The sequence below is a fragment of the Eucyclogobius newberryi genome, unplaced genomic scaffold (genome assembly GCF_026437365.1).
Source record: "Eucyclogobius newberryi isolate DKJ021-1_F unplaced genomic scaffold, fEucNew1.0.hap1 SCAF_9, whole genome shotgun sequence".
Classification (NCBI taxonomy): Eukaryota; Metazoa; Chordata; class Actinopteri; order Gobiiformes; family Gobiidae; genus Eucyclogobius; species Eucyclogobius newberryi.
The window spans coordinates 38,681,583-38,696,071 of NW_027316532.1; the positions used below are offsets into that span (position 1 = coordinate 38,681,583).

The 14,489-nt window shown below is 42.9% G+C and overlaps 2 protein-coding genes across 2 annotated transcripts in view; both read left to right on the forward strand.

Annotated features, from left to right (window-relative positions):
• The window catches only part of palld (palladin, cytoskeletal associated protein), a 457,154-nt gene that overhangs the window by 372,635 nt on the left and 70,030 nt on the right, over positions 1-14,489 (forward strand). The window lies entirely within an intron of this gene.
• The window catches only part of prdm5 (PR domain containing 5), an 83,354-nt gene that overhangs the window by 28,958 nt on the left and 39,907 nt on the right, over positions 1-14,489 (forward strand). The window contains exon 13 of the mRNA XM_072438406.1: positions 7,761-7,854. Coding sequence (XP_072294507.1) covers positions 7,761-7,854 — 94 coding nt within the window. The remainder of the gene's footprint in view (positions 1-7,760; positions 7,855-14,489) is intronic.

A 14,489-nucleotide genomic window follows, 5' to 3' on the forward strand; every position in this document is an offset into this window, starting at 1 on the left:
AACAGTCCTGAACACTGGAGACGAGCTTCTGAACAGTCCTGAACACTGCAGACGAGCTTCTGAACAGTCCTGAACACTGCAGACGAGCTTCTGAACAGTCCTGAACACTGGAGACGAGCTTCTGAACAGTCCTGAACACCGGAGACGAGCTTCTGAACAGTCCTGAACACTGCAGACGAGCTTCTGAACAGTCCTGAACACTGCAGACGAGCTTCTGAACAGTCCTGAACACTGGAGACGAGCTTCTGAACAGTCCTGAACACCGGAGACGAGCTTCTGAACAGTCCTGAACACCGAAGACGAGCTTTTGAACAGTCCTGAACACCGAAGACGATCTTCTGAACAGTCCTGAACACTGAAGACGAGCTTCTGAACAGTCCTGAACACTGGAGACGAGCTTCTGAACAGTCCTGAACACTGGAGACGAGCTTCTGAACAGTCCTGAACACTGGAGACGAGCTTCTGAACTGTCCTGAACACTGGAGACGAGCTTCTGAACAGTCCTGAACACTGAAGACGAGCTTCTGAACAGTCCTGAATACTGGAGACGAGCTTCTGAACAGTCCTGAACACTGAAGACGAGCTTCTGAACAGTCCTGAACACTGGAGACGAGCTTCTGAACAGTCCTGAACACTGGAGACGAGCTTCTGAACAGTCCTGAACACTGAAGACGAGCTTCTGAACAGTCCTGAACACTGAAGACGATCTTCTGAACAGTCCTGAACACTGAAGACGAGCTTCTGAACAGTCCTGAACACTGCAGACGAGCTTCTGAACAGTCCTGAACACTGGAGACGAGCTTCTGAACAGTCCTGAACACTGAAGACGAGCTTCTGAACTGTCCTGAACACTGAAGATGAGCTTCTGAACAGTCCTGAACACTGGAGACGATCTTCTGAACAGTCCTGAACACTGAAGACGAGCTTCTGAACAGTCCTGAACACTGCAGACGAGCTTCTGAACAGTCCTGAACACTGGAGACGAGCTTCTGAACAGTCCTGAACACTGAAGACGAGCTTCTGAACTGTCCTGAACACTGAAGATGAGCTTCTGAACAGTCCTGAACACTGGAGAAGAGCTTCTGAACAGTCCTGAACACTGAAGATGAGCTTCTGAACAGTCCTGAACACTGAAGATGAGCTTCTGAACAGTCCTGAACACTGGAGACGAGCTTCTGAACAGTCCTGAACACTGAAGATGAGCTTCTGAACAGTCCTGAACACTGAAGATGAGCTTCTGAACAGTCCTGAACACTGGAGACGAGCTTCTGAACAGTCCTGAACACTGAAGATGAGCTTCTGAACAGTCCTGAACACTGGAGACGAGCTTCTGAACAGTCCTGAACACTGAAGATGAGCTTCTGAACAGTCCTGAACACTGGAGACGAGCTTCTGAACAGTCCTGAACACTGGAGACGAGCTTCTGAACAGTCCTGAACACTGAAGACGAGCTTCTGAACTGTCCTGAACACTGAAGATGAGCTTCTGAACAGTCCTGAACACTGGAGACGATCTTCTGAACAGTCCTGAACACTGAAGACGAGCTTCTGAACAGTCCTGAACACTGCAGACGAGCTTCTGAACAGTCCTGAACACTGGAGACGAGCTTCTGAACAGTCCTGAACACTGAAGACGAGCTTCTGAACTGTCCTGAACACTGAAGATGAGCTTCTGAACAGTCCTGAACACTGGAGAAGAGCTTCTGAACAGTCCTGAACACTGAAGATGAGCTTCTGAACAGTCCTGAACACTGAAGATGAGCTTCTGAACAGTCCTGAACACTGGAGACGAGCTTCTGAACAGTCCTGAACACTGAAGATGAGCTTCTGAACAGTCCTGAACACTGAAGATGAGCTTCTGAACAGTCCTGAACACTGGAGACGAGCTTCTGAACAGTCCTGAACACTGAAGATGAGCTTCTGAACAGTCCTGAACACTGGAGACGAGCTTCTGAACAGTCCTGAACACTGAAGATGAGCTTCTGAACAGTCCTGAACACTGGAGACGAGCTTCTGAACAGTCCTGAACACTGGAGACGAGCTTCTGAACAGTCCTGAACACTGGAGACGAGCTTCTGAACAGTCCTGAACACTGGAGACGAGCTTCTGAACAGTCCTTTAAGGAGACAGAACAGTGATAGTTTAGAACATGTTTTCTGTAAACTTGGTTCTTTAAAGTTCCTTTGTGTGAAATGTAACACAAAGACAATGTGAATGTTCTGAAAACTACAAATGAAACCGATAATTTCATTGATCCATGAGTGAAACACATAGAGAAATAGTGGTTAAAGAAACGTTCTGCAGTTTGTACAATAGTATGTACAATAGTATGTACAAAAGTATATACAAAAGTATATACAAAAGTATGTACAAAAGTATGTACAAAAGTATATACAAAAGTATATACAAAAGTATGTACAATAGTATGTACAAAAGTATGTACAAAAGTATATACAAAAGTATATACAAAAGTATGTACAATAGTATGTACAAAAGTATGTACAAAAGTATATACAAAAGTATATACAAAAGTATGTACAAAAGTATGTACAAAAGTATGTACAAAAGTATATACAAAAGTATGTACAAAAGTATGTACAAAAGTATATACAAAAGTATATACAAAAGTATATACAAAAGTATGTACAAAAGTATATACAAATACAAAAGTATGTACAAAAGTATATACAAAAGTATGTACAAAAGTATGTACAAAAGTATGTACAAAAGTATGTACAAAAGTATATACAAAAGTATATACAAAAGTATATACAAAAGTATATACAAAAGTATATACAAAAGTATGTACAAAAGTATATACAAATACAAAAGTATGTACAAAAGTATATACAAAAGTATGTACAAAAGTATGTACAAAAGTATGTACAAAAGTATATACAAAAGTATGTACAAAAGTATATACAAAAGTATGTACAAAAGTATGTACAAAAGTATGTACAAAAGTATATACAAAAGTATATACAAAAGTATGTACAAAAGTATATACAAAAGTATGTACAAAAGTATGTACAAAAGTATGTACAAAAGTATATACAAAAGTATGTACAAAAGTATGTACAAAAGTATATACAAAAGTATATACAAAAGTATGTACAAAAGTATGTACAAAAGTATGTACAAAAGTATATACAAAAGTATATACAAAAGTATATACAAAAGTATATACAAAAGTATGTACAAAAGTATATACAAAAGTATATACAAAAGTATGTACAAAAGTATGTACAAAAGTATGTACAAAAGTATATACAAAAGTATATACAAAAGTATGTACAAAAGTATATACAAAAGTATGTACAAAAGTATGTACAAAAGTATGTACAAAAGTATGTACAAAAGTATATACTGTCAATACTGTCGTTGCTGTGGGAGTTTTCCTCTGGTGTAGTTGAGTCCAGGTTCTGGGCAATAGCTTCATAAAAAAGTTGCAGATGCAGCATTCTGAGATCTTAGCTCTCTGTGTTGAACTCCTGGATAAAACCTGTTTCAGACAAAGTATCTCTGCGGCTTCAGCTTCGTGTGGACCTCCAGCATCAGGCAGAATAATTATGGCTAAATGTGCAAACCAAAAATGTAGGAAAGAATCTGGATCCATCAAACTTCCTCAACCAATATTTATTATGGAAGTTGAAAAGTTTGAAATATTTCTGTAAATGATCACGTGGTCCACAGTGAGATGTCACTCTGCCTGGAATGTTCCACAGTGTGGCACTAAATGTACTGCTATACTACTGTGAGAGGGATCGCCTCTCCACAGAACTGACCTATAACCTGCGCGACACCGTGGAGATGGATCAGTTTAATGGCGGAAAAGCAATGACGGCCTGTGACGCCGTTAAGCCAATTGCAAAAACAAAATACTTAAAAAACATCATCATTATCATTAATTCATCTTTTATTCCGTCCTCAAGGTTCATTGTCACAAATCTGGGAAGTCTAAAGTATGTTCCACTATTATCACGTTTAGTGTTGACTTTGCTAACCTGTCATTTCCTCTGAACATTATGATTCATTTTACTGTTGCTGTGGCTCCAGAGCCGGTTGATGCTTTCTTATTGTCAGTCGACTGTAACACTCGGCTGTGTGAGCGTGCTTGTACTTGTACTGCTTGTGCTTGTACTTGTACTGCTTGTGCTTGTACTTGTACTGCTTGTGCTTGTACTTGTACTGCTTGTGCTTGTACTTGTACTGCTTGTGCTTGTACTTGTACTGTATATTTTGTCACTCGTCAGTCAGTGTCACTGCAGAAGACCACGCCCCTGGATCAAATGTTGTAATTATAATGTTTATTACAGCTCAACTCTCTTCCTTTTACACTGAGTTCACAAATGACCGGTGGAAAAGACGATTGCCCTGAAAGGTCAAATCATTTTCAAACCTTGTCATGAGTCGTATAATATTATTTTCTCCTCGTAGATTATGATCGGGTCGAGTGCATTAAGGGCACGTTCACACACCGCGAGTGGGACTTTCCATGTCCATGTCGGGCATGCCTCTCCTTGAACCGACACCTTAATGTGGTGGAGGGGTTTGAGCGCCCGAATGATCCTGGGAGCTATGTTGTCGGGGCTTCATGCCCCTGGTAGGGTTTCCCAAGGCAAATAGGTCCTAGGTGACGGGTCAGACAAAGATCGGTTCAGAAGCCTCTTATGATGACAAAAAGAACAAGGCCAGTTACTTCGCCCGGATCGGCGTCACCGGGGCCCCATCCTGGAGCCAGGCCTGGGATGGGTGCTCGATGGCAAGCGCCTGGTGGCCGGGTCTTACCCTACGGGGCCCGGCCGGGCACAGCCCGAAAGAGCGACGTGGGGCCGCCCTCCCATGGGCCCACCACCCGCAGGAGGATCCATGAGGGGCCGGTGCAGAGAGATCTGGGCGGCAGTCGACGGCAGGGGCCTCGAGGACCAGATCTCCGGACACAGAGACTAACTCTGGGGACATGGAATGTCACCTCACTGGGGGGGAAAGAGCCTGAGCTTGAGCGGTATCGACTAGATATAGTCGGCCTCACCTCCAGCACAGTTTGGGCTCTGGAACCATCTCCTCGAGAGGGGCTGGACGCTCCACTTCTCTGGTGCTGCCCGCGGGGAGAGGCGGCGGGCTGGTGTGGGGGGGGGGCTGGTGTAGGCTTATAGCTCCTCAGCTCAGCCGCCACGTGTTGGAGTTTACCCCAGTGAACGAGAGGGTCGCGTCCCTCCGCCTTCGGGTGGGGGACAGGTCTCTCACTGTTTGTGGCGGCCTACGGGCCGAACAGCAGTGCAGAGTACCCGGCCTTCTTGGAGTCCTTGGGAGGGGCACTGGACAGTGCACCGACCGGGGACTCCGTTGTTCTACTGGGGGACTTCAACGCCCACGTGGGCAATGACAGTGACACATGGAGAGGGGTGATCGGGAAGAACGGCTTCCCCGATCTGAACCCGAGCGGTGTTCAGTTATTGGACTTCTGTGCTAGCCACGGATTGTCCATAACGAACACCATGTTCAAGCACAAGGTCCATCAGTGCACATGGCACCAGGACACCCTAGGTCGGACCTGCAACATGCACTGGGACGGTTTGCAGCCGAGTGTGAAGCGGCTGGGATGAGAATCAGCTCCAAATCCGAGGTCATGGTTCTCGACCGGAAAAAGGTGTCTTGCCCTCTTCAGGTGGGTGGAGCATCATTGCCCCAAGTGGAGGAGTTCAAGTATCTTGGGGTCTTGTTCAGGGAAGGATGGAGCGTGTGATTGACAGTTGGATCGGTGCAGCGGCTGCAGTGATGCAGTCGCTGCATCGACTGTTGTGGTGAAGAAGGAGCTGAGTCGAAAGACTTACCGGTCGGTCTAGGTTCTGACCTCACCTATGGTCATGAGCTTTGGGTAATGACCGAAAGAACAAGATCGTGGACACAAGCGGTCGAAATGAGTTTCCTCCGCCGGGTGGCTGGGCGCTCCCTTAGAGATAAGGTGAGGAGCTTAGTCACACGGGGGGAGCTCGGAGTAGAGCCGCTGCTCCTCCAGCTGAGGTGGCTCGGGCATCTGTTCCGGATGCCTCCTGGGCACCTCCTCGGGAGGTGTTTCAGGCATGTCCCACCGGGAAGAGGCCCCGGGGAAGACCCAGGACACGCTGGCGAGACTGTCTCTCGCCTGGCCTGGGAACGCCTCGGGATCCCCCCGGAGGAGTTGGAGGAAGTGTCTGGGGAGAGGGAAGTCTGGGAGTCCCTGCTCAGACTGCTGCCCCCGCGACCCGGCCCCGGATAAAGCGGAAGAAGATGGATGGATGTCAGGCAGTTTGGATGGAGGATTTCTCTGAGGGTCCTAGTTCACCCCCGACCTGTGCGTTCATGTGGTTTTGGTCAGATGTGGAGAACACACTCTGTTAAGGTCTGAGCGATGAGGAGATGAAGGTCTGAACGATGAGGAGATGAAGGTCTGAACGATGAGGAGATGAAGGTCTGAGCGATGAGGAGATGAAGGTCTGAACGATGAGGAGATGAAGGTCTGAGCGATGAGGAGATGAAGGTCTGAACGATGAGGAGATGAAGGTCTGAACGATGAGGAGATGAAGGTCTGAGCGATGAGGAGATGAAGGTCTGAACGATGAGGAGATGAAGGTCTGAACGATGAGGAGATGAAGGTCTGAGCGATGAGGAGATGAAGGTCTGAGCGATGAGGAGATGAAGGTCTGAACGATGAGGAGATGAAGGTCTGAGCGATGAGGAGATGAAGGTCTGAGCGATGAGGAGATGAAGGTCTGAACGATGAGGAGATGAAGGTCTGAACGATGAGGAGATGAAGGTCTGAACGATGAGGAGATGAAGGTCTGAGCGATGAGGAGATGAAGGTCTGAGCGATGAGGAGATGAAGGTCTGAACGATGAGGAGATGAAGGTCTGAGCGATGAGGAGATGAAGGTCTGAGCGATGAGGAGATGAAGGTCTGAGCGATGAGGAGATGAAGGTCTGAACGATGAGGAGATGAAGGTCTGAGCGATGAGGAGATGAAGGTCTGAACGATGAGGAGATGAAGGTCTGAGCGATGAGGAGATGAAGGTCTGAGCGATGAGGAGATGAAGGTCTGAGCGGAGCCGCTGGGCTTTGATCCATGACATCTCCATACGCTGCACACTGACGCACCGGTGCATTGTGGGAGAATATGGAAATGAGGTCAAGAGGGCAGTGGTGTGTACGGTCTGCTGTGGATCTTTGAGGAGGTTATGTTTGACAGTTTAGCAGCAGAAATCGATTTATAGGGTGAGTCTTTTCCTGGCTTTGCAGTGATGGATATTTGAAAGTGCAGCTTTGAACTAAATTGAAAAAATAAATAAAAATCAGACAAAAAACAACACAGTTAATTTAATAAAAATAATAATATTAGTAATAATAATGGACGACGCAAACTACCATAAAATACGTTATACATCCAGGTTATTCCACTATTTATTCATTCATCAATATTCTTTAGTTGTGTTACTGCATTTTTGATCAATGGTGAAAGTAAAAATAATCTGAAAACATCTTTCACTTTAAATAACTCACATCAACAATACATTTTACACCGTTGTTCTGCCCATACTGTGCATTTGTTTATTTTAACTTATTGCCTTCATCATATTGTAAAATTTACTGCTATTATTCATCGTTTTATGAGGCCAAACCACATTCCCAGTTTGTGAATTCTGTCCACTGACAATGGCAATAAAACGTGTCTTTTTTCTGATTCTGAACTTGTCCGTAACAATAACACGTGTGTTTGATGGAGCAGACTCACACGGGGGAGAAGGAGAAGATCTGTCCCTACTGTGGACAGAAGTTCGCCAGCAACGGCACGCTGAGGGTCCACATCCGGAGCCACACGGGTCAGTGCAGGAAATACATTATAATGCCTTCATCTGACAGTTATACACATAATACACATAACACGCATAATACACATAACACACATAACACACATAACACACATAATACGCATAATACGCATAACACGCATAATACACATAACACACATAACACACATAATACACATAATACACATAATACACATAACACACATAACACACATAACACACATAATACACATAATACACATAACACACATAACACACATAACACACATAATACACATAACACGCATAATACACATAACACACATAACACACATAACACACATAATACGCATAATACGCATAACACGCATAATACACATAACACACATAACACACATAATACACATAATACACATAATACACATAACACACATAACACACATAACACACATAATACACATAATACACATAACACACATAACACACATAACACACATAATACACATAACACACATAACACACATAATACACATAACACACATAACACACATAACACACATAACACACATAACACACATAACACACATAACACACATAACACACATAATACACATAATACACATAATACACATAATACACATAACACACATAACACACATAACACACATAACACACATAATACACATAATACACATAATACACATAATACACATAACACACATAACACACATAACACACATAACACACATAACACACATAACACACATAACACACATAATACACATAATACACATAATACACATAACACACATAACACACATAATACACATAACACACATAACACACATAACACACATAATACACATAACACACATAATACACATAATACACATAATACACATAACACACATAACACACATAACACACATAACACACATAATACACATAACACACATAATACACATAATACACATAATACACATAATACACATAATACACATAATACACATAATACACATAATACACATAACACACATAACACACATAACACACATAACACACATAATACACATAATACACATAATACACATAATACACATAACACACATAACACACATAACACACATAACACACATAATACACATAATACACATAATACACATAATACACATAACACACATAACACACATAACACACATAACACACATAACACACATAATACACATAATACACATAATACACATAACACACATAATACACATAATACGCATAATACGCATAATACGCATAATACGCATAATACGCATAACACGCATAACACGCATAACACGCATAACACGCATAACACGCATAACACGCATAACACGCATAACACGCATAACACGCATAACACGCATAACACGCATAACACACATAACACACATAATACACATAATACACATAATACACATAATAACACACATAATACACATAATACACATAACACACATAACACACATAACACACATAACACACATAACACACATAACACACATAATACACATAATACACATAATACACATAACACACATAACACACATAACACACATAACACACATAACACACATAACACACATAATACACATAATACACATAACACACATAACACACATAACACACATAACACACATAACACACATAACACACATAACACACATAACACACATAACACACATAACACACATAACACACATAACACACATAACACACATAACACACATAACACACATAACACACATAACACACATAACACACATAATACACATAATACACATAACACACATAACACACATAACACACATAACACACATAACACACATAACACACATAACACACATAACACACATAACACACATAACACACATAACACACATAACACACATAATACACATAACACACATAACACACATAACACACATAACACACATAACACACATAACACACATAATACACATAACACACATAACACACATAACACACATAACACACATAATACACATAATACACATAACACACATAACACACATAACACACATAACACACATAACACACATAATACACATAACACACATAACACACATAACACACATAACACACATAACACACATAATACACATAATACACATAACACACATAACACACATAACACACATAACACACATAATACACATAACACACATAATACACATAATACACATAATACACATAATACACATAATACACATAACACACATAATACACATAATACACATAATACACATAATACACATAACACACATAACACACATAACACACATAATACACATAATACACATAATACACATAATACACATAATACACATAACACACATAACACACATAATACACATAATACACATAATACACATAATACACATAACACACATAACACACATAACACACATAACACACATAATACACATAATACACATAATACACATAATACACATAATACACATAACACACATAATACACATAATACACATAATACACATAATACACATAACACACATAACACACATAACACACATAACACACATAACACACATAACACACATAACACACATAACACACATAACACACATAATAATACACATAATACACATAATACACATAACACACATAACACACATAACACACATAACACACATAATACACATAATACACATAACACACATAACACACATAACACACATAACACACATAACACACATAACACACATAACACACATAACACACATAATACACATAATACACATAATACACATAATACACATAACACACATAACACACATAACACACATAATACACATAATACGCATAATACGCATAATACGCATAATACGCATAATACGCATAACACGCATAACACGCATAACACGCATAACACGCATAACACGCATAACACGCATAACACGCATAACACGCATAACACGCATAACACGCATAATACGCATAACACGCATAACACGCATAACACGCATAACACGCATAACACGCATAACACGCATAACACGCATAACACGCATAACACGCATAATACGCATAATACGCATAATACGCATAATACGCATAATACGCATAATACACATAACACACATAACACACATAACACACATAACACACATAACACACATAACACACATAACACACATAACACACATAACACACATAACACACATAACACACATAACACACATAATACACATAATACACATAATAACACACATAATACACATAATACACATAACACACATAACACACATAACACACATAACACACATAACACACATAATACACATAATACACATAATACACATAATAACACACATAATACACATAATACACATAACACACATAACACACATAACACACATAACACACATAACACACATAATACACATAATACACATAATAACACACATAATACACATAATACACATAATACACATAATACACATAATACACATAACACACATAACACACATAACACACATAACACACATAACACACATAACACACATAACACACATAACACACATAACACACATAACACACATAACACACATAACACACATAACACACATAACACACATAACACACATAACACACATAACACACATAACACACATAACACACATAACACACATAATACACATAACACACATAACACACATAACACACATAACACACATAACACACATAACACACATAACACACATAACACACATAACACACATAACACACATAACACGCATAACACGCATAACACGCATAACACGCATAATACGCATAACACGCATAACACGCATAACACGCATAACACGCATAACACGCATAACACGCATAACACGCATAACACGCATAACACGCATAACACGCATAACACGCATAACACGCATAACACGCATAACACGCATAACACGCATAACACGCATAATACGCATAATACGCATAACACGCATAACACGCATAACACGCATAACACGCATAACACGCATAACACGCATAACACGCATAACACGCATAACACGCATAATACGCATAACACGCATAACACGCATAACACGCATAACACGCATAACACGCATAACACGCATAACACGCATAACACGCATAACACGCATAACACGCATAACACGCATAACACGCATAATACGCATAATACGCATAATACACATAATACACATAATACACATAATACACATAACACACATAACACACATAACACACATAACACACATAACACACATAATACACATAATACACATAATACACATAACACACATAACACACATAACACGCATAATACGCATAACACGCATAACACGCATAACACGCATAACACGCATAACACGCATAACACGCATAACACGCATAACACGCATAACACGCATAACACGCATAACACGCATAACACGCATAACACGCATAACACCCATAACACCCATAACACGCATAACACGCATAACACGCATAACACGCATAACACGCATAACACGCATAACACGCATAACACGCATAACACGCATAATACACATAATACACATAATACACATAATACACATAATACACATAACACACATAACACACATAATACACATAATACACATAATACACATAATACACATAATACACATAACACACATAACACACATAACACACATAATACACATAACACACATAACACACATAACACACATAACACACATAATACACATAATACACATAACACACATAACACACATAACACACATAATACACATAACACACATAACACACATAACACACATAACACACATAACACACATAACACACATAACACACAGTATCATAACTGTCATTAGTCAGTGAGTCATTATGTGAACTTGTTTTTGAACCACAAACACTTTTGATCTGAGGCTTTAAACCGACAATAGACTGAACTTCACTGGCGTCAACGCAACGTCAATTATCAAAGAATTTTAAAGCAATTTTCTAAATCAAAGGGATGCGCCATAAACAAATAAGTATAAGTCTGGGTTCAAACGATCCAAGAAGCCATTGAAGGGACGACACAGTAGATGAAAACAAGATGATTGTGAGAAGAATGATTTTATTTGGTTTATTATAAAATCAAACTTTCAAAATTAAAAAAATTATGATATTGTCTCATAAACAGATAAAAAAAACGTATTTAACATGTCGTTTTTGGAGAATAAATGACTCATTGTTGCTGTTTCTCACAATCATTATTATTTAGTGCTTACGATTATGTTGTGGCCTGAATAATCACGATTATCGAATAATCATGACCTCCCCAATTCTAAATAATAAAGTTAATAATATTTACACATTTGTACATTTTAAAGACATAAGTTACAGCCTTTGAATCGTATCTAGGAGAGAAATAGTATCATTACGTAATAAAGTACGATGCAAGTGAATGATATTTGAGCAGTGCACGCGGCTCCACACGCTCACAGCCCCCGCTCACTGCTGCCCCGCCCCCGCTCACTGCTGCCCCGCCCCCGCTCACTGCTGCCCCGCCCCCGCTCACTGCTGCCCCGCCCCCGCTCACTGCTGCCCCGCCCCCGCTCACTGCTGCCCCGCCCCCGCTCACTGCTGCCCCGCGCCCGCTCACTGCCCCGCGCCCGCTCACTGCCCCGCGCCCGCTCACTGCCCCGCGCCTCCTCACCGCCCCGCGACCGCTCACCGCCCCGCGCCCGCTCACCGCCCTGCGCCCACTCACTGCCCCACGCCCGCTCACTGCCCCGCGCCTCCTCACTGCCCCGCGCCTCCTCACTGCCCTGCGACCGCTCACTGCCCCGCGCCCGCTCACCGCCCTGCGCCCGCTCACCGCCCCGCGCCCGCTCACCGCCCTGCGCCCACTCACTGCCCCACGCCCGCTCACTGCCCCGCGCCTCCTCACTGCCCCGCGCCTCCTCACTGCCCCGCAACCGCTCACTGCCCCGCGCCCGCTCACCGCCCTGCGCCCGCTCACTGCCCCGCGCCCGCTCACTGCCCCTCGCCTGCTCACTGCCCTGCGCCTCCTCACTGCCCTGCGACCGCTCACTGCCCCGCGCCCGCTCACCGCCCTGCGCCCGCTCACTGCCCCGCGCCCGCTCACCGCCCCGCGCCCGCTCACTGCCCCGCGCCCGCTCACCGCCCCGCGCCCGCTCTCTGCCCCGCGCCCGCTCACCGCCCCGCGCCCGCTCACTGCCCCGCGCCCGCTCACCGCCCCGCGCCCGCTCACTGCCCCGCGCCCGCTCACCGCCCCGCGCCCGCTCACTGCCCCGCGCCCGCTCACTGCCCCGCGCCCGCTCACCGCCCCGCGCCCGCTCACTGCCCCGCGCCCGCTCACTTCCTCTGGCGAAGCGTGCAAAGCTATTATAAGGTTAAGAAAATTCCTGCGTTGCCGTTTTCCCTGCGCGCTTCTGTTTCTGTGACACCGCCACAGAAAATAGAGCTCTGGATGTTCATTAAAGGGCCTTAAATGGGACGGCTACACATTCTTGTCCGTTTCCTAACCAACAGACGGGGGCAGGCCTGGCACGACCACACACACTCTTTCATTCAGACGGGCCCTCGCTGCCTCCCCCGGCTTCCTCCCCTCGCCCTCCACAATGGAC